Raw genomic sequence first — 22817 nt, forward strand, 5'->3', positions numbered from 1 at the left:
GATGAGGTTGTGTTTGCATTGTGTCATCTTTGTTAAATTATGATCCCTTAAAATCAGAACTTTTAACTTGTTTCAATATAAATTTGGTAGCTCTATTTCCTGAAGTCTTGTCTGCACCATTATGATACAATTACGTTAAAGAAGTAATTGGATGCAGAATTTATTATTTTCCTGCAGATAAGGATACAGTGGGCAAGTGCATTTTCAGTTTCAGCTGAAAGAAGTTCAAAGGGAAACAAGTTTGTAAAGTTGCCAGCTAAAGTTCTAATAAGTGACCATTTCAAAATAAGATGAAGGACTCCCTGTTTATTCTTATAGAAAGGACTTACCTGCTTATCTAAAGTGTAATTCTTCTCACTAGACCAATACACAATAGACTGAATACAGACTGTGATAAGAGACCATCAGATGCTTTCATGTCATTTACAGAAATAGTTTCATCTTATCTTGTCAGTTACATGAATTAAAAGAAAGGATAAATAAAATATTGACTGTGATAATGCATTTCTATACAGTGTTAAAGATATTATAGGAATTTGACACATGTCTGGATGTAATTGGCTTGTCTGCTGTCAGGTATAGAACATTCAATGTATTGTGTACTGTCAGGTATAGAACATTCAGTGTATTGTGTACTGTCAGGTATAGAACATTCAGTGTATTGTGGACTGTCAGGTATAGAACATTCAGTGTATTGTGGACTGTCGGGTATTAGAACATTCCGTGTACTGTGTACTGTTGGGTATAGAACTTTCAGTGTATTGCCTACTGTCAGGTATAGAACATTCAGTGTATTGTATACTATCAGGTATAGAACATTCAGTGTATTGTATAATGTCAGGTATAGAACATTCAGTGTATTGTATACTGTCAGGTATAGAACAATCGGTGTATTGTATTCTGTCAGGTATAAAACATTCAGTTTTTGTGACTGAAATATTGTCTGCTTCCATGTAAAGTACATTCTATGTTTCATACATAGATATTGCAGTATTGTGGAAAGTTTTTGGAAGCCATCCACCCGGCTACTAGAAGATCAAGTGCCCGTTCATTCGTAAAATTATGCCTTGAGGGGCATTTTTAGCTCGACTATTCGAAGAATAAGTAGAGCTATCCTACTCACCACGGCGTCGGCGTCACACTTTGGTTAAGTTTTTCGTACCAGTCCACATTTTGACAAAGTCTTTTGAGATAAAGCTTTGAAACTTTCAACACTTGTTTACCACCACCATGACCAGTTAATGGCAAGAGCACATAACTCCATCAAGGATTTTGGCTGAATTATGGCCCCTTTTGACTTAGAAATCGTGGTTAAGTTTTTCGTACCAGTTCATATTTTGACAAAGTCTTTCAAGATAAAGCTTTGAAACTTTCAACACTTGTTTACCATCACCATGGAGACAGCTCTTGTTTGTAAAGTGTTTGACATATGGCTTTGAAACTTTTATCACTTGTTTAGTATAATAGTCTCTGTCTGCGGGAAAGAGTACATAACTCTTGTCATCTATTTTGGCTGAATTATGGCCCTTTTTGGACTTTGAAATTGGTTCTGTTTTTATATAAGTCCATGTTTTGTCAAAACTATTTGACATATGGCTTTTAAACTTTGAACACTTGTTTATCATTATGATTTCCATCTGTAGGCAAGAGTACATAACTATTTTGACTGAATTATGGCCCTTTTTGGACTTTGAAATTGGTTCATACATTGCCATTTAGTGCAAGACTTATCGAAATCAAAGAAATACAGGAACATTGTTTGTCTAATCTAGTTATTTCTTTTGTCTGAATATCTGTGGAAATATTTTGACCCCATTCTTCAATCAATTCTTCGAATAGTCGAGCGCGCTGTCATCAGACAGCTCTTGTTGGTGTTTCTCTACCACTTTAAGCTAGAAAGTCACCATATTACCCAGCATAAAAAAAACTTACATCAGCTAAAAGTTAAAAAACTATCATGTGTATGATTGAAAAGAATTGAAACCATTGTCCTGTCACTAATAGAGACTTAATTTGCTGGGTTTTTTTATATACGTCATATTTTCATTTTGATGAGATGTGAAACCTGTTTTGGATGTGCCATAAAACCTAAATCAGAAGTTGTAAAACTTATCATATCCCAGGTTCAGCAAGTTTATGTTGCACCAGTCATTGTGTAGTTAGCATGACCAGTGGCACAGTTTTCTGTTGCATGGTACTTCAGGTAAAGAGTAGCAGTTAATATACTAGTCTTGAAGTAGTAAGCATGACTGGTTCCACAGTTTTCTGTTGTATGTTACTTCAGGTAAAGAGTAGCAGTGAAGATACCAGTCTTGAAGTAGCAAGCATGACTGGTTCCACAGTTTTCTGTTGTATGTTACTTCAGGTAAAGAGTAGCAGTGAATATACCAGTCTTGAAGTAGCAAGCATGACTGGTTCTATAGTTTTCTGCTATATAGTCATGAAGTAGTTAATGTGACTATTTAAACATCTTCCTGTTTATGTCACTTCAGGTGGAGAGCACCAATGGAGACATCAATCATGAAGTAGTAAGTGTGACTAGTCAGACGGAGTTAGATCGTAAGAAAGGTGGAATGTCACTTCCTCTCGGTCAGGCAAAGTTTGTACATGATGATATACAGACACCGCAAGATGGACCAGACGAGGAGTCGGGTAAGTTTTCTGGAGTTCCTGCCCTGTATCACACATTAAAGCTTGAAGTTATGAACAGGTATTACACAGGATTACATTTTTGAATGAATAACAGTTGACTTATGAAAACTAGGGTGGAACCCAGGACCTACCACAAGTCAGCTGATTTATGGTGGCTTCCTGAAAGTACATGCAGCTGATTCCAACCAGGAGCATTTAGCTGTTGTTTTTAGCTCACCTGAGCCAAAGGCTCATGGTGAGCTTTTGTGACCGCTAAATGTCCATCGTGTGTCATCTGGCGTGTCGTGTGTCCGTCAACATTTTATAAAAAAAATCTTCTTCTTGAAAACCACTGGGCAGAATTACACCAAACTTCAAAGGAATGATCCTTGGTTGGTCCCTTTCAAAATTGTTCAAAGAATTTAATTCCATGCAGAACTCTGGTTGCCATGGCAACCAAAAGGAAAAACTTTAAAAATCTTTTTGTCTAAAACCGCAAACTGTAGAGCCTTGATATTTGGCATGTGACATTATCTTATAGTCCTCTATCAAGATTGTTCAAATTGTGTCCCTGGGGTTACAAGTTTTACATAGACTTATATAGTAAAAAACTTTAAAAATCTTCTTATCTAAAACTACAAGACCTAGGTCTTTGATATTTTGTATGTAGCATTGCCTTGAGGTCCTTTACCAAAATTTTTCAAATTATGCCCCTGGGATGAAAAGAGGCCCTGCCCTGGGGGTCTCAAGATTTACATAGACTTATATAGGAAAAAAATTTTAAAATCTTCCTGCCTGAAACTGCAAGGCCTAGGCTTTTGATATTTGATATGTTGCCTTTCCTAGTGTTTCTCTACCAGAATTGTTCAAATTATGTCCCTAGGGTGAAAAGAGGCCCTGCCCCAGGGGTACCAAATTTATCATAGACTTACATAGAGAAAAAAAAAGAAGATATTTTTGTATGAAAGTTCAAGGCCTAGGCCTTTGATATTTGGTATGTAGCATTGCCTGGTGGATCTCTAACAAGTTTGTTCAAGTTATGCATCTAGGGTGAAAAGAGGCCTTGCCCTGGGGGTCACTTGTTATAATTATGAGTTATACAGGAAAAAATACTTAAAAAATTATCAGATCATATTTCCTAGAATGTTTAATTATAATTACCCAATGACCCCAAGCAATTTGGGATCACTTGACTGTGACCTTGACCTACTGACCTACTTTCTTGTTTTTTAAGATACAGCCTTGAAATTTGGATGACCTGTACAGTTTTGCACACCGATCTTAAAACTGACTTTCAGTTACCATGAATGTGACCTACTGACCTACCATCTTAATATTTTAGCGTCAGTTTGCCATTTTAAACATGTGGCTCATATTACTCAGGTGAGTGATCCAGGGTCATCATGACCCTCTTGTTTGTGTTTTTTCTTTCATTTCTGTAGCAGGGGCTATGTGCAGACCCCTTCTTCTCAAAAACTTCCTTTCAGATCATGCAGTTTTCCCTTAAGATTTAGGTTACATCAAGATCTTTCTTCCCGGTTTCACCATTTGACCAGATACAAGGTTATTTTTACCCAGATAATAGACACCTTCCCCTCATTATGAAAATATCTTGATTATACCCTGGTCACAAGAACGCTACGGGCTCCGTACGAGTAGGTTTCGAGTCGAATTTTGGCAAATTCTGACGGCGACTGTACGGACATCGGTGACTATTATGAGCGTCTTACGGATTTTTTTTACTCTTAGAGGACTCGGGAAGTCGGTGAAAATGTTTCATCGAGCTTCCGAGTTGTCTATGAGCTCATAGAAATTTTCGAAGTCGGGAGCAGCTCACAAGAGCTCCATACGAGAACCGCACGGGTCATTGAAGAGCTCATACGGGCCTTGCAAGATGTCCGTGCAGATTTTAAAAACTGAGAGGCTTGCCGATGCTCGCACGACTATTGCAGGGGACTCGCACGGTCAATGTATGATATCCGTACGATATTAGGGTCAAAATGCGGAGAACGTGTGATGTTCGCACGGGACTTGTAGGACCTAACGATAGCAGTACGGGCTCCGTACAACTTCCTTAATAATTCATGATGGTATAGAAACGGGACTATAGTTCAAGATCCTCTAGGTACTGTCGAGGCGTGGTACGGTAAATGGATTCATTTATAATGACTTTGGATGTGATCGCTTCAGCTGAGTAGCTACAACTGGACAATTTTTCAGACTCTGCCAAACTAGTTTATTCCTGTTGCATGTATACCGTACATGCACCATACAAGCGCAGTACGTGCAAAAAGAATATCGTACGAGGTACGGCCGGACTCCTTGCGAACTCCACACGACTTGTCTGCAATGTCCGTATGGATAGCCTACGATTGCATTCTCTAAAGATCGTACGGGGCCCATACGAACTGTGACCACACGCTACTATTGTACAGAGATTGTTAAGGATTCGTTAACTGGTGAACTCGTACGATTTTTTAAAACCGTACGGACATCGTACAGTCTTATGACCAAGGTATTAGGGGCACAAGGATCAACAAATTCCTCTGATCAAGGTAACCATCTTCTTTAAGAAAGAAAGTGAACATATCTGTTACTTTGCTAGATTATATTGAAACTTTATACTTGGGTAGAGTTATTAAAAGGAGTTCATCACAATATTTTGTGCGCAACTCAATCGCGCAGCAAGCGATAACTACCGTAAGCAAATTAACGATCCCCCGCAGAAGGTAAATAATTGCCGGATATACAAAAAAATATCGTATATGCTGACAATATAGGTCGTGCATATTTTACCTTTATAAGTGATGGTGTTTTATGGGAGGAGAAGTTGTAGGAAGTTCGTGTTCAAGAAATCATCTTGCTCAAATCGAACACAATGTGGACAGCCAAATTAAACTGTTCCGTCGAGTAACGATTCAGCCGACTCAAAAAAATCCAGAAAATCTTAACATAGATTTATCTCCTTCAAGATCAAGTGTGACTTACTAAAAATGTTGTTAAACTTATTTTGCCCCATCCAGGATTTCACATAGTAAGAGCAGAGTTATGGCTCTTGACAGTCAAAATGTACATAAGGAGCCTAAAAATTTGTTTCGCATGTACCTCAAAAAGTATATGGCCTAGAGTCATGAAACCATACAAGAATTTAATTCAGCATATGAAGTTGTGCAGCAGCGCTTTCATTTAAAGTTTCACTTGGTAAAAACGGAAAATGAAAAAATACTTTTGTGGGTGATGTGAACATTGTTTGATTTTTCTTGAAAACAAGCACGGATTGATATTATTTTTTTGGTTTTTAGCTCTCCTGTCACAAAGTGACAAGGAGAGCTTTTGTGATCGCGCGGTGTCCGTCGTCCGTCTGTGCGTGCATCCGTAAACTTTTGCTTGTGATCACTCTAGAGGTCACATTTTTCATGGGATCTTTATGAAAGTTGGTCAGAATGTTCATCTTGATGATATCTAGGTCAAGTTCGGAACTGGGTCACGTGCCATCAAAAACTAGGTCAGTAGGTCTAAAAATAGAAAAACATTGTGACCTCTCTAGAGGCCATATATTTCACAAGATCTTCATGAAAATTGGTCAGAATGTTCACCTTGATGATATCTAGGTCAAGTTCGAAACTGGGTCACGTGCCATCAAAAACTAGGTCAGTAGGTCTAAAAATAGAAAAACCTTGTGACCTCTCTAGAGGCCATATATTTCATAAGATCTTCATGAAAATTGGTCAGAAGGTCACCTTGATGATATCTAGATCAAGTTCGAAACTGGGTCACGTGCCCTCAAAAACTAGGTCAGTAGGTCAAATAATAGAAAAACCTTGCGACCTCTCTAAAGGCCATATTTTTCATGGGATCTGTATGAAAGTTGGTCTGTATGTTCATCTTGATGATATCTAGGTCAAGTTTGAAACTGGGTCACATGCGGTCAAAAACTAAGTCAGTAGGTCTAAAAATAGAAAAACCTTATGACTTCTCTAGAGGCCATATATTTCATGAGATCTTCATGAAAATTGGTCTGAATGTTCATCTTGATGATATCTAGGTCAAGTTCAGAAGTGGGTCACGTGCCTTCAAAAACTAGGTCAGTAGGTCAAATAATAGAAAAACCTTGTGACCTCTCTAAAGACCATACTTTTTATGGGATCTACATGAAAATTGGTCTGAATGTTCGTCTTGATGCTATCTAGGTCAAGTTCGAAACAGGGTTATGTGCGGTCAAAAACTAGGTCAGTAGGTCTAAAAATAGAAAAACCTTGTGACCTCTCGAGAGGCCATACTTGTGAATGGATCTCCATAAGTATTGGTCAGAATGTTCACCTTGATGATATCTAGGTCAAGTTTGAAACTGGGTCACGTGCCATAAAAAACTAGGTCAGTAGGTCAAATAATAAAACAACCTTGTGACCTCTCTAGAGGCCATACTTTTCATGGGATCTGTATGAAAGTTGGTCTGAATGTTCATCTTGATGATATCTAGGTTAAATTTGAAACTGGGTCAACTGTGGTCAAAAACTAGGTCAGTAGGTCTAAAATTATTAAAATCTTTTAACCTCTCTAGAGGCCATATTTTTCAATGGCTCTTCATGAAAATTGATCTGAATGTTCACCTTGATGATATCTAGGTCAGTTTCGAAACTGGGTCACGTGCGGTCAAAAACTAGGCCAGTAGGTATAAAATAGAAAAACCTTGTGACCTCTCTAGAGGCCATATTTTTCATGAGATCTTCATGAAAATTAGTGAGAATGTTCACCATGATGATATCTAGGTAAAGTTCAAAACAGGGTCACGTATCTTCGAAAACTAGGTCAATAGGTCAAATAATAGAAAAATCTTGTGACCTCTCCTGAGACCATATTTTTCAATGGATCTTCATGAAAATTGGTCATAATTTTTATCTTGATAATATCTAGGTGAAGTTCAGAACTGGGTCACATGAGCTCAAAAACTAGGTCACTATGTCAAATAATAGAAAAAACGACGTCATACTCAAAACTGGGTCATGTGGGAAGAGGTGAGCGATTCAGCACCAGCATGGTCCTCTTGTTTATTTTTTATCCTAGTTCTAGCTAACATAATATAAAATTTAGTAAAATTCTGTCTGCTAGATTTTTCATATCTTTAGGAAATACGTTGAGTTTTTAGCTCACCTGTCACAAAGTGACAAGGTGAGCTTTTGTGATCGCGTGGTGTCCGTCGTCCATCCGTTCGTCCGTAAACTTTTGCTTGTGACCACTCTAGAGGTCACATTTTTCATGGGATCTTTATGAAAGTTGGTCAGAATGTTCATCTTGATGATATCTAGGTCGAGTTCGAAACAGGGTCACATGCCATCAAAAACTAGGTCAGTATGTCTAAAAATAGAAAAACCTTGTGACCTCTCTAGAGGCCATATATTTCACAAGATCTTCATGAAAAGTGGTCAGAATGTTTATCTTGATGATATCTAGGTCAGGTTCGAAAGTGGGTCACGTGCGGTCAAAAACTAGGTCAGTAGGTCTAAAAATAGAAAAACCTTGTGACCTCTCTAGAGGCCATATATTTCATGAGATCTTCATGAAAATTGGTCAGAATGTTCATCTTGATGATATCTAGGTCAAGTTCGAAAGTGGGTCACGTGCCATCAAAAACTAGGTCAGTAGGTCAAATAATAGAAAAACCTTGTGACCTCTCTAGAGGCCATATTTTTCATGGGATCTGTATGGAAGTTAGTCTGAATGTTCATCTTGATGGTATCTAGGTCAAGTTCGAAAATGGGTCACGTCCCTTCAAAAACTAGGTCAGTAGGTCAAATAATAGAAAAACCTTGTGACCTCTCTAAAGGCCATATTTTTCATGGGATCTGTATAAAATTGGTCTGAATGTTCATCTTGATGATATCTAGGTCAAGTTCGAAATTGGGTCAACTGCGGTCAAAAACTAGGTCAGTAGGTCTAAAAATAGAAAAACCTTGTGACCTCTCTAGAGGCCATACTTGTGAATGGATCTTCATGAAAATTGGACTGAATGTTCACCTTGATGATATCTAGGTCAGTTTTGAAACTGGGTCACGTGCCTTAAAAAACTAGGTCAGTAGGTCAAATAATAAAAAAGCGTTGTGACCTCTCTAGAGGCCATACTTTTCATGGGATCTGTATGAAAGTTGGTCTAAATGTTCATCTTGATGATATCTAGGTCAAATTTGAAACTGGGTCAACTGCGGTCAAAAACTAGGTCAGTAGGTTTAAAATTATTAAAATCTTTTGACCTCTCTAGAGGCCATATTTTTCAATGGATCTTCATGAAAATTGATCTGATGTTCACCTTGATGATATCTAGGTCAGTTTCGAAACTGGGTCAACTGCGGTCAAAAACTAGGCCAGTAGGTATAAAGATAGAAAAACCTTGTGACCTCTCTAGAGGCCATATTTTTCATGAGATCTTCATGAAAATTAGTGAGAATGTTCACCTTGATGATATCTAGGTAAAGTTTAAAACAGGGTCACGTACCTTCGAAAACTAGGTCAATAGGTCAAATAAAAGAAAAACCTTGTGACCTCTCTAGAGGCCATATTTTTCAATGGATCTTCATGAAAATTGGTCAGAATTTTTTTCTAGATAATACCTAGGTCATGTTCAAAACTAGGTCACTATGTCAAATAATAGAAAAAACGACGTCATACTCAAAACTGGGTCATGTGGGAAGAGGTGAGCGATTCAGGACCATCATGGTCCTCTTGTTCTTAGTTTCAGATACTTTCGACATCTGTCAAGACTATTTCTTCTGTGTAAATATATCTATATGTTGACATTTTATGCATAGTTATAGTGGATTCATTAATTGTGATGCAAAAACAGTAACATCAGAGTGAATTTTTAAGTAAATAGCTGTTTGCACTTGTTTTATTATAACATGCATGTATAGTTTCTTCAGACAAAAATATCAATTTGGTGTTCTTAATAAACTTTGAATATTGAAAAAAGAAGCACGGGCACCTATCATTTTTAGCTCATCTGATTTTTGGAAAAAAAATGGTGAGTTGTCATCACTTGATCAGCGTCGGCGTTGCCTGGTTAAGTTTTATGTTTAGGTCAGCTTTTCTCCTAAACTATCAAAGCTGTTGCTTTGAAACTTGCAACACTTGTTCACCATCATAGGCTGACCCTGTACAACAAGAAACATAACTCCATCCTGCTTTTTGCAAGATTTATGGCCCCTTTTGTACTTAGAAAATATCAGATTTCTTGGTTAAGTTTTATGTTTAGGTCAACTTTTCTCCTAAACTGTCAAAGCTATTGCTTTGAAACTTGCAACACTTGTTCACCATCATAAGCTGACCCTGTACATCAAGAAACATAACTCCATCCTGCTTTTTGCAAGAATTATTGCCCCTTTTGGACTTAGAAAATCAGTTTTCTTTGTTAAGTTTTATGTTTAGGTCAGCTTTTCTCCAAAACTATCAAAGCTATTGCTTTAAAACTTGCAACACTTGTTCACCATCATGAGCTGACCCTGTACATCAAGAAACTTGACTCCGTCCTGCTTTTTGCAAGATTTATGGCCCCTTTTGGACTTAGAAAATCATGGGTAGGACAATATTTTTATTATACAAAAAAAAATCAGAAGAGCATCAGCACCCGCAAGGCGGTGCTCTTGTTATTATTGATTTTAACTTGTGATACATCAATCTATAAATATGCAAAGTTATAGAAAAATCTGTCTGCTAGAAATAATTGTGAATAATATCTTTAATTAGTAAGAAACAGTTACACAAGACTATTTCTGGCTTAAATCTTTATAATTATGTGGGAGGAGAAGTTCAAAGGTTGAAAAATTGAAATGAACCAGCAAACCATTTTTAATTCAGTTTCAGTTTCATTAGTTCTGCAACACTTCAAAACACTGCAAAATTTAAAGAAAAGAGAGATGTGTATGCAGGATTTTATATAGAGTAACAAATTGTATGTTACAGATACAGACGAGCCTCTGCTGAGTGGTTCAGGAGTTGTTAGTAAGGAAATTACTGATGAAAATATCCTGGAAGCCTGGAAAGATGTCCTGAAACGATGGCATCAAAATCTGTCTCAAAAACCAAAACAGGTAAATATAAACAGCTGCATGATGCTAAATTGATAGTACTGTGTTGTTTCTGTTTCAACTCTTGCCTTGTATTTATATGAATATTTTTTTCAAAGCCTACGTAGTCAGAAATGAGAAGGAAAGTAACCACCTATGTAAGAATTTGCCATTAAAAAGTATTCAAGTAAAAAAGATGATTTAAAGAGAATTCCTATAGTTTTTTTCCTTTCATAGAATTTTTTCAAATTCACATTTATGGTAGGAAATTTGTGCTGAAAACAATGAACAAATAAAAACAGTGGCTCACCAGGCTTGTTTTTGTGAAAAATTGTTTTGAACACAACCACTATTGCTGAAACTGCCAGCGATTTTTCAACATTTTCATAATTTTCTGCTTTTTAGCTCACCTGTCACGAAGTGACAAGGTGAGCTATTGTGACCGCTTGATGTCCGTCGTCCGTCAACAATTTGTAAAAAAATCTTCTTCTTGAAAACCACTGGGCAGAATTACACCAAACTTCACAGGAATGATCCTTGGGTGGCGCCCTTTCAAAATTATTCAAAGAATTGAATTCCAATCAGAACTCTGGTTGCCATGGCAACCGAAAGGAAAAACTTTAAAAATCTTCTTCTCAAAAACCAGAAGCCTAGAGCTTAGATATTTGGTGTGAAGCATTGCCTAGTGGACCTCTACCAAATTTGTTCAAATCATGACCCCGCCCCAGGGGTCACTTGATTTTACATAGGAAAATCTTAAAAAACCTTCTTCTCAAAAAACAGAAGCCTAGAGCTTAGATATTTGACATGTAGCATTGCCTAGTGGACCTGTACTAAAATTGTTCAAATCATGACCCCGGGGTCAAAATTACCCAGCCCCAGGGGTCACATGATTTTACATAGGAAAATCTTCAAAAAATTTCTAATATAAACCAGAAGGCCTAGAGCCTAGATATTTCACATGTCGCATGGCCTAGTGGACCTCTACAAAATTTATTCAAATCATGACCCCTGGGGTCAAAATTGACCCGTCCCAGGGGTCACTTGATTTTACATAGAAAATCTTAAAAAACCCTCTTCTCAAAAACCAGAAGCCTAGAGCTTAGATATTTGACATGTAGCATTGCCTAGTGGACCTGTACTAAAATTGTTCAAATCATGACCCCAGGGTCAAAATTACCCAGCCCCAGGGGTCACATGATTTTACATAGGAAAATCTTCAAAAAATTTCTAATATAAACCAGAAGGCCTAGAGCTTAGATATTTCACATGTCGCATGGCCTAGTGGACCTCTACAAAATTTATTCAAATCATGACCCCTGGGGTCAAAATTGACCCGTCCCAGGGGTCACTTGATTTTACATAGGAAAATCTTCAAAAATTTGCTAAAAATAAACCAGAAGGCCTAGAGCTAAGATATTTCACATGTAGCATGGCCTAGTGGACCTCTACAAAATTTGTTCAAATCATGACCCCCGGGGTCAAAATTGACTCGCCCCAGGGGTCACTTGATTTTACATAGGAAAATCTTCAAAAATTTTCTAAAAATAAACCAGAAGGCCTAGAGCTTAGATATTTGACATGTAGCATAACTAATGGACCTCTACAAAATTTGTTGACATCATGACCCCCGGGGTCAAAATTGACTCAGCCCCAGGGGTCACTTGATTTTACATAGGAAAATCTTAAATTTGTTTCTAAAAATAAACCAGAAGGCCTAGAGCTTAGATATTTGACTTGTAGTATTGCCTAGTGGACCTCTACAAAATTTGTTCAGATCATGTCTCCTGGGGTCAAAATTGACCCCGCCCCAGGGGTCACTTGATTTTACATAGGAAAATCTTTAAAAAAAATTCTTAAAATAAACCAGAAAGCCTAGATCTTAGATATTTGACTTGTAGCATTGCCTAGTAGACTTCTACAAAGTTTGTTCAAATCATGACCCCGGGGTCAAATTGACCCCGCCCCATGGGGTTACTTGATTGTACATAGAAAAATCTTCAAAATATTCTAAAAATAAACCAGAAGGCCTAGAGCTTAGATATTTGACATGTAGCATTGCTTAGTGGACCTCTACAAAATTTGCTCAAATCTTGACCTCCCAGGGTCAAATTGACCCAGGCCCAGGGGTTACTTGATTGTACATAGAGAAATCTTCATACATTTGCTAAAAATAAACCAGAAGGCCTAGATCTTAGATATTTGATAATATGTAACATTGCCTAGTAGATTTCTACAAACTTTGTTCAAATCATGACCCCCGGGGTAAAATTGGCCCCGCCCCAGGGGTTACTTGATTGTACATTGGAAAATCTTCCAAAAAAATTCTGAAAATCATCAGTTTGACATTTGAAACATGTAGCTCATATTACTCAGGTGAGCGATCCAGGGTCATCATGACCCTCTTGTTTATAAATACCAAGCAAAATATACATCAAGACAGCACAATAAGGTTTATTCTTTTTACAGATTTTATTATATTCCAATTGATATCATAGTCATATTTGTAATACTATATCCTAACAAAAATGGGTACAAATAAAAAAAAAAAATATTGTTTCATATTCACTTTTGTGAACTTTTTTCAATGAAAAATACCCATAGCGAAGAATATTTTTTTTAAATTTTAAAAAAACTGTTTCATAGATTTTTTTCCTGTTTTTCTTGTGTGTAAGTAATTGTATTGTGAGCATGAAAATGGCTAAAAATGTATTGGTCACCAGGCTAAATTTTATGTTAAGACCGCTTGAATACAACACCTGTTCGGACGAAAAATGGCACGAACTTGACCAAATTGATTACATGTATATCTGCTAGAAGTTAAAAAAAAGTTTTAAAAATTCTTAATTCTTTCTATAACTGAATACTAAATAATCTGAAAGGAGATATTGTCTTATCAGTACTAAGTCAATTGTCTTACATTATATGAACAACACTGTCTTGGTACTGAAATGCGATGCAAAAACACAACCACAAAAATTGCAAGATACCTGTCAGGCATGATACTTGTCAATTCAACATAAACCAGTATCAGCAATTGATTACTGATAAAACTTACCAGAAATGTTATTTCATTCAAGTTCCTCAGGATTGTCTGTCGCATGTTTCAACAAATGTTGACTTCACTTCAGTTTTCCATAGAAAGTGTCGGCTGCGCAGAAAGATGCACATAAAAAACTATAGGAATTCACTTTAAACAACACTAACTAAAGTTTAATAGTTTGAGGTAGAAGGTTCACGTTCTGTTAGAAGTGGGTCTTGTTACTGAAAAGAGACTGGTTGGTGAGCTGTTAGATAGTTAAAGTGACACTTCTACCAGCTATACTGATATTTTGTTTTGAAAAAGATGAAAAGTTGTAATATAATCAGAATTTATTTTCTACTGCAGCCAGTCGAAAACTTTAGGGAAATTGGTCTATTAATGGACACATGTCACTTTACTTCTGTTTAGGTAAACCAGTTGGCAAGAAAGGGAGTTCCAGAAGCACTTAGAGGGGAGGTTTGGCAACTGCTGGCAGGCTGTGAAACAAACCAAGAATTGTTAGAAGCCTACAGAATCCTTATCACTAAGGTAGGTGTCCATGTGCTTTATACATTTTATATAAAGTCTCAGAATTACAGAATTATCAGAGAAACATCAATATGACTACCAATGGCAGAGAAATGCAAAATGTCACGGTCGTCTTAATTAAATGTCAAGGTTATACCTAGATGTCAAAGAATAGTTCTTTTGTGTCTGTTCCATAAATTTATGACTCTTTGGTATTAGTTCAAGGGGAGCTCAAAGACAAAAAGCAATATTGCTTGGCCACAACATAACTTTTGAACCGTGATAGGATTTCCTCAGCTGAATTAATCAGGTTAACAGGCAAACCTAGAAATATCAGGTTTCATTCGAAATATTAATAAAATGATTTAATTATTATAACCTCAAAAACAAAGTGATATACTGTAAAATTGTTTAATTTCATGGGCATGAAATTTCGTGGTTTTGGTCAAAACAGCAATTTTGTGGGAATATGAATTCATGGATTTTAACTTTTGAACATAAAATGAATGGGAATTTTACTTCTTCATTAGGATTAAATTTCATGAATTGACTTAACCATGAAGTCTATGAAAATTAGTCCCCCACGAATATTAATGATTTCACAGTAAACAGGATATGTTGTATGTTACAGGATTCTAGCTGTGAAGCAGTGATACAACGTGATATAAATAGAACATTTCCAGCTCATGAATTCTTCAAAGAAAATGGTGGTCTAGGACAAGAATCATTGTTTAAAATATGTAAGGTATGTCAGCATGGAAATACTAATGATAATGTCTAATAATGCTCTTTTCCAGGTTTTTACAGGTGTAAATTTAGATTAATTTTGTCAAACATTTTAAGATATATTAGACTCAAATTTATATTTGAATATATAAAAGAATACTTCATGGGATATATATATTTTAAGTCCTGGTTATATTTTCCTACATTTCCAGTTAGTATTTGAAAATAAACTAATTTAAATAAAATTGGTGAAAATGTGCATTAGACATCTTTTAAAACACAAGATGGTTATGAATATTTTAATGTGGATAGGTATAAAGAATGTGTTACAATTTAGATTGCATTTTAAAGAATTAAATTTAAGTTGGGATACTCCTTACTGTATATGTTCTGTATGATTTCAGGCATATTCCGTGTATGATGAAGAGATTGAGTATTGTCAAGGTCAGTCATTCCTCGCAGCTGCTCTCTTACTACATGTAAGTTGTTGATTTCTCAATGTTTATTTCAGCACCTCTGATTGGTATACAGTCTAGCATCAACAATAGTGCAGGTTCATTTTTAGCTCATCTGATTTTTTTTGAAAAAAAAATGATGAGTTATTGTCATCACTTGAGCGGTTGTCGGCGTCTGCCTCGGCGTTGCCTGGTTAAGTTTTATGTTTAGGTCAGCTTTTCTCCTAAACTATCAAAGCTATTGTTTTGAAACTTGGAATACTTGTTCACCATCATAAGCTGGCCCTGTATAGCAAGAAACATAACTCCATCTTGCTTTTTGCAAGATTTATGGCCCCTTTTGTACTAAGAAAATATCAGATTTCTTGGTTAAGTTTTATGTTTAGCTCAACTTTTCTCCTAAACTATCAAAGCTATTGCTTTAAAACTTGGAATACTTGTTCACCATCATAAGCAGACCCTGTACATCAAGAAACATAACTCCATCTTGCTTTTTGCAATAATTATGGCCCCTTTTGGACTTAGAAAATCATTTTCTTGGTTGAGTATTATGTTTAAGTCAACTTTTCTCCTAAACTATCAAAGCTATTGCTTTAAAACTTGGAATACTTGTTCACCATCATAAGTGGACACTGAACATCAAGAAACATAACTCTATCCTGCTTTTTGCAAGAATGATGGCCCTTTTTAGACTTAGAAAATCGTGGGTAGGACAATATTTCTATTACACAAAAAAAAATCAGATGAGCGTCAGCACCCGCAAGGCGGTGCTCTTGTCTTTACATGATACTGGTGTTGACCAGATACACCAGGGATATTGAGGAAGACATAATTAGGGTAGAGGTGGTGTAGTGGGAAGCATGTTGGCTGTTCAGTCAGACTGACAATATCTTACCAAGCTGTACTTCTTTATAAGGATTATGGAATTGAATTTGAAGAACAGTTTCCAGAATTATCCCTTGCCACTGGCCCATTTCGAGATCAAGTTCAGAATGCAGCCTCGCAAGTAGGCTATTTCAAAATTGAGCTCAGAATGCAGTCTTGCTATAATTGGCAAATTCAAGAATGAGCTCATAAGGCAGCCTTGCCATTGACCTAATTCAAGCATGAGCTCAGAATGTCACCTTGCCATTGATTCATTTATTGTCAAGCCCGCTTGCGGTGAGCTCGATATAGTCATCACTTTTGGCGGGTCAGTGCGTGTGCATCTGTGTGTGTGTCTGTCCGTCCAGTTTTGTCCGGACCATAACCTTGACATGCATGAACCAGTTTTGTTTATATTTGGCATGAATGTTAACCTCAGTGAGAAGGAGTGTCATGCACAGACCCATGTTCCTATTTCAAAAATCAAGGTCACAGTTGGAGGTCAAAGGTCAAATTGAAGTTTGTCCAGAGCATTCCTTCTTCATGCATTATGGGATTTTGATGTAACTTGCAGGGCGTCAAGTTACCTATATTTACCTATATTTTCCTATATTTTAGCCTTCTACCTATAATAACCTACAAAATCCTATATTTTGCCAAAATACCTATAAATACCTATAATCTGGAAATTTAGTGGTAAGCAAGGAATACAAAGGTCATTCAAACCATTAAAAAAGAAGTAATTCTATGATAATTGAGTTTATAATATGCTGTTACCTTTTAGGCATTGAAATTTGTATTCCTTTCAGGTGTAGCGACCCTGCCCAGCCCAGCTTTAGGAAAGCTTTAAGTAATGGAAGTACTTTTTTCAATTGGAATATTTTCATTTCTTAAAGCTTTCATGTATAAAAATGTGAATAGGAAATGCACATGTTTTTATTTTGTTTTCAGAATAAACAAGCCTTAATGTTTCATAATTAAGCCTCATAATGCCTGCTAATAAGAGTCAGTTTCGAGATAGGTGGCTATCAGAAGTAGATGGCAATGGACATGAATTGAAATTATGGTGTGTCAAGGGGAAGAGTGACTATTACGGTCACTGTACATTGTGCAAAACTGACATAAAGTGTGATAATGCTGGACTGAGACAAATTCTTCAACATGCAAAAGGCACTCAACACAAGAAATTAAGTAAAGTTGCTTTCTCATCAACACAAGCTAAACTGAAATTTAAACTTCCAACAGCTGATGAAAACCCAACTTCAGAAAGAACAGTCCATGGTAGCATTAGTGAATCACCAGCTTCCACCTCAAAGCAAAAACAAATTTTAAGCTATTCATATGCTAAAGATGATGTTATTTCTGCTGAAGTATTGTGGACAGCAAAATGTGCCTATTCTAATATAAGCTTTAGATGGAGAAACATTCAAAGCTATGTTTCATTGTCCAATAGCAGATGATATATGTTGTTAGCAATATGGCTTGGTTTGCCTAATTCCCTGTTAAACTGATTTGAGTACCAGTATTGGTAAAGTTTTGTCTGTTGGTGAATTAATAGTTTATTATGAAAGTAAGATATATATGTTAAAATGTTATTTGTTTAAAATCATAAAAGTAGCCACTTTTTCTGTTCCTTTGTATTTTATGTTTAATAAAAGAGAGTGCTGGTAGGTGGTGGAGGAGGATAAAACACTTGTCTGACTTGTTTTCTTCATTATAAGCAACCTATGTAATCCTATATTTCTGGCCCCCAAATACCTATATTTCAGGATCCTACCTATATTTTTGACTCCCAAAAGCACTTGACGCCCTGAACTTGGCATTAACAAATCACCATTATGAGACAGAGTGTCATGCGCAAGAACCAGGTACTTAGGTCTAGGGTCAAGGTCACACTTAGAGGCCAAAGGTGTTGGCGGGCTCAACATTCTGCCCATGGGCATGCAGAATGTATTTCTAGTATATAATTATATTATATTATAGCACACTTATATAGCACTCTTTTCATGCACATGTACAATTTCAAAAGTGCTTTACAGAATAAATTGCAAAAAATACAAACAAATACGCATTCAGCACACACACAAGCGCACACACGCACACACACACACACGTTAAGATTGAGCTCAGAATGCAACCTTGCCATTGACCCATTTAATGAAAGACCACAGAATGATCTAATTAGAGATCAACCTCTACACTGATTTAATACCTTAGACACAGTGGTATGTTTTTTTATGCCCCCCGAAGGGAGGCATATAGTTTTTGAACCGTCTGTCGGTCTGTCAGTCGGTCTGTCAGTCTGTCCGCAATTTTCGTGTCCGGTCCATATCCTTGTCATCGATGGATGGATTTTCAAATAACTTGGCATGAATGTGTACCACAGTTAGACGATGTGTCGCGCGCAAGACCCAGGTCCGTAGCTCAAAGGTCAAGGTCACACTTAGATGTTAAAGGATAGTGCATTGATGGGCGTGTCCGGTCCATATCTTTGTCATCGATGGATGGATTTTCAAATAACTTGGCATGAATGTGTACCACAGTAAGACGACGTGTCGCGCGCAAGACCCAGGTCCGTAGCTCAAAGGTCAAGGTCACACTTAGACATTAAAGGATAGTGCATTGATGGGCGTGTCCGGTCCATATCTTTGTCATCGATGGAGGGATTTTCAAATAACTTGGCATGAATTTGTACCACAGTAAGACGACGTGTCGCGCGCAAGACCCAGATCCGTAGCTCAAAGGTAAAGGTCACACTTAGACGTTAAAGGATAGTGCATTGATGGGCGTGTCCGGTCCATATCTTTGTCATCGATGGATGGATTTTCAAATAACTTTGACGTTTAAAGGTCATTTTTCATGATAGTGCATTGATAGGTGTGTCCGGTCCATATCTTTGTCATTCATGCATGGATTTTAAAATATCTACGCATGAATGTGTGACACAATAAGACGACGTGTCGCAAGCAAGACCCAGTTCCATAGGTCAAAGGTCCTAAACTCTAACATCGGCCATAACTATATATTCATTCAAAGTGCCATCGGGGGCATGTGTCATCCTATGGAGACAGCTCTTGCTTTCTATAAAGCAGGTTCAAGATTGACCCAAATAAGAAAGGTACTTCACAAGGTATTAAAACTTAATATCAACTTGATTAAAAATTAACGTTATAACTTACTGTATTACAGATGCCAGAGGAGCAAGCATTCAGTGTATTAGTGAAGATAATGTTTGACTATGGTCTCCGTGATTTCTTCAGGAATGATTTTAGTGTTTTACATTTACACTTCTACCAGCTGGAACGTCTTTTACAGGTAGGGTCTAATACTTGAGTTAAACATTATGTTGTAATAAAAAATGCAAAATGGGGTATATATCATAAAAGAAATAATATATTAATTCAAAAATCATAGTCATCTATCAGAAAAGTTTCTATTAACTTGTGCAGAGCTTCCTGACAGAGCATTTTTGCACCCGTGTTTTTTTAACCTTTGTTTTTTCTAGGACCAGTTAGCAGATGTTTTTGATCACTTTATGGAGATGGGTTTGGAAGCTCACATGTACGCCTCACAGTGGTTTCTGACATTATTTACAGCAAAGTTTCCTCTGTTCATGGTCTTCCATATACTTGATATCTTCCTCAGTGATGGACGTAACTTCATCTTCAACGTGGCACTCGCCTTGCTAAAAGTAAGCTTTAAACTATTTTAAAATAGTTGTGATATAGATACCGATTGCTGAATTAAAAATGAATAAGAATTACAGTGATAAACAGTTGTTCTGTGGAAAAAAAACATTTAATTTTCAGCATATATAGTATTTAGTGGTGTAAGCCAAACAGTGCAAAGAGATGAGCAAATAACCAAGGGTTTCGAATGAACAAAAAACAGAAAATTTATGGAAAATGTCCAGGGACCATAATGAATTGCTTGAGCAAGCCATTGATGTGTGATTTGAACTGTGTGCTAAACTCTACATCACTGGGACATTCATTTGTAGATTTTAATATTCAAGATGAATAAATGGAAATTTATTTATCCCCCCGCCAAAGGCGAAGGGGATATTAGAAATGCTCTCCATCAGTGCGTGCGTCTGTCCGTGTGTCCGCAACAATCTTTGTCTGGAGCATAACTCCAAAAGTACTGGAGGGATTTTCTTCAAACTTCATACACTGATAGAACACATTGGGAGGAAGTGCAGTGTGCAAAAACAATAACTCTGCCTTGCCTATTTTTTGAGTTATTCCCCTTTATCTTATTTTCTTAAAAAAATTTGTCCAGAGCATAACTCCAAAAGTACTGGAGGGATTTTCTTCAAACTTCATACACTGATAGAACACATTAGGAGGAAGTGCAGTGTGCAAGAACAATAACTCTACCTTGCCTATTTTTTTAGTTATTCCCCTTTATCATATTTTCTTAAAAAAATTGTCCGGAGCATATCTTCTTCATGCATGGAGGGATTTTGATATATCTTGGCACAAATGTTCACCACCACGAGGCGGAGTGTCATGCGCAAGAACCAGGTCCCTAGGTCTAAGGTCAAGGTCACACTTAGAGGTCAAAGGATACAAGAATGAAAACCTTGTCCGGAGCATTTCTTCTTCATGCATAGAGGGATTTTGATATAACTTTGCACAAATGTTCACCACCATGAGACGGAGTGTCATGCGCAAGATCCAGGTCCGTAGGTCTAAGGTCAAGGTCACACTTAAGAGGCCAAAGGTCAGATATAAGAATGACTTTGTCCGAAGCATTTCTTCTTCATGCATGGAGGGATTTTGATGTAACTTGTCACAATTATACACCATCATGAGACGAAGTGTCATGTGCAGTTCCCTTCTTTAGAATTACTTCCCTTTGTTGTTACTTTAAATAGCGTTTATTGTAACTTATTCATTACTAGTTGTAGGGAAAAATCGATACCACTTTTCTTAGTACAACATGCATCAATTTTGAGGTGTATTTTGACCAATCTCTACCTGGTAAAGATTTTTGTGTGCACTTACAATTTTTTTTTTTTTTTTTTTTTTTAAGATTAACTTCCCTTAGTTGTTACTATAAATAACTTATATTGTAACATTTTTATAATTGACCATAGGGAAAAAACAAGACCACTTTTCTGTGGTACAACATAGATGTTACTTTCCAATTTTAGGTTTTAGGTGTATTTTAAGGTATCTCTACCTGGTAAGGAGTTTTTTTATGGACTTAAAAAAACAAAAGACCTACAATGATTACTAAACAACCACAAAATTAAAATTCCATTTGCAAATACAGCTGCTAGAGTAAAGAAATTTGCTGTGACGGGCATATATTGTGACATTCTGGCACTCTTGTTCCCTGTTAGCTTTCCATTCCTTCTTTTTACAGTAGCCATATAGAAAAACATCATAGCTATACTGTTCATGAAAATTAATAAAATTTAGTAGTAAACCACCTCACCACTGACTTATTCTTTCTTCCACATCTTTAAAACCCTTGATGCGGACCACAGCTAAACGGTTCTTCAAAGCTTTCCCCAAAATTAATACTTTCAGACACTAACTTGCCAGGAACTTTAGCCTTCAATTATAATATGCCCTGTGGGGGGATTAGCCATGTCTAACATGGCTCTTGTTGTAATATGTTTGTGTTGGTTTTAGAAAAAAAAAACACATGTCTCCACAAATGGAATTGGAAATGTCAAGTCATATCACAAAAGATGTTTCCTGAGATAAAAAAAAATTCTGCAATGTAATGTTTGGGACAAAATTGTTTCTGGGAAATTATAGAGTGGGAAATCACTATCACCACCAAGTAGTCAGCAGAATCAGTGAAAAATCCCTCAAGTTCATAGGTATAGCCAGGATTTTATAGAAGATGTTCAAAACCAAGCATTGGAGTGGAAGCAGGGAGGCATGTAGAATAAAAGTTGTCACTGCAGTTGTCTCCCTGCATTTCCATGAAGTGATTAGAATTTCTTTCTTAGAATACATATTAGCTCAGTTAATTACATCAAGGACAGCATGCATGATGAATATATTTATACTAGTAACTCTGATGAGCCAGATATTCACAGAAAATCAAAGTGGAAATGACATAAGACAGTATTTTAACAGATTAAAAATTGGACCAGTCGTGTAACACTGGCTTTGCATCTAACTCCAAGGAAAAAGCCTGAGCCCTTTATAGTCAGTTTATTTTATTAAACACAAGTGGCCATAACTCCATCAAAAATCGTAGAGAAGACACTGTATGAATCCAGCACTGGAGCTGAATAATCTGAGTAGTTTCAAAGAAGTAGTTAGGACAAACTTTTGTGACATATTTTAGACAGCCAAGACAAAATCAATATATCTCCCAACATATGGGGAGACTTAATGAAAGTAACAGCTGTTCACAGAAATATGGCTGTAGGCTCGTTAGATGAATAACTGCTAACAATTCAGGTGTACATCACTACTTGTAGCATGTTGTATTGATTTCCTATGTATAAAATAAAGTTTAGCAAAATACATTATACTGCTAAGTTTAGGTAACTTGTGAATACCA

General features: G+C 36.7%; 1 protein-coding gene across 2 annotated transcripts in view; it reads left to right on the top strand.

The window, feature by feature from the left end:
• LOC123545603 (rab GTPase-activating protein 1-like) overlaps positions 1–22817 on the top strand; it is a 78563-nt gene that overhangs the window by 40690 nt on the left and 15056 nt on the right. For both annotated transcript variants that reach the window (XM_045331929.2, XM_053524657.1), the window contains 7 exons: positions 2493–2652; positions 10585–10712; positions 14140–14259; positions 14870–14983; positions 15369–15443; positions 19473–19598; positions 19789–19974. In XM_045331929.2, coding sequence (XP_045187864.1) covers positions 2493–2652; positions 10585–10712; positions 14140–14259; positions 14870–14983; positions 15369–15443; positions 19473–19598; positions 19789–19974 — 909 coding nt within the window. The remainder of the gene's footprint in view (positions 1–2492; positions 2653–10584; positions 10713–14139; positions 14260–14869; positions 14984–15368; positions 15444–19472; positions 19599–19788; positions 19975–22817) is intronic.

Source organism: Mercenaria mercenaria, chromosome 15, assembly GCF_021730395.1.
Source record: "Mercenaria mercenaria strain notata chromosome 15, MADL_Memer_1, whole genome shotgun sequence".
NCBI lineage: Eukaryota > Metazoa > Mollusca > Bivalvia > Venerida > Veneridae > Mercenaria > Mercenaria mercenaria.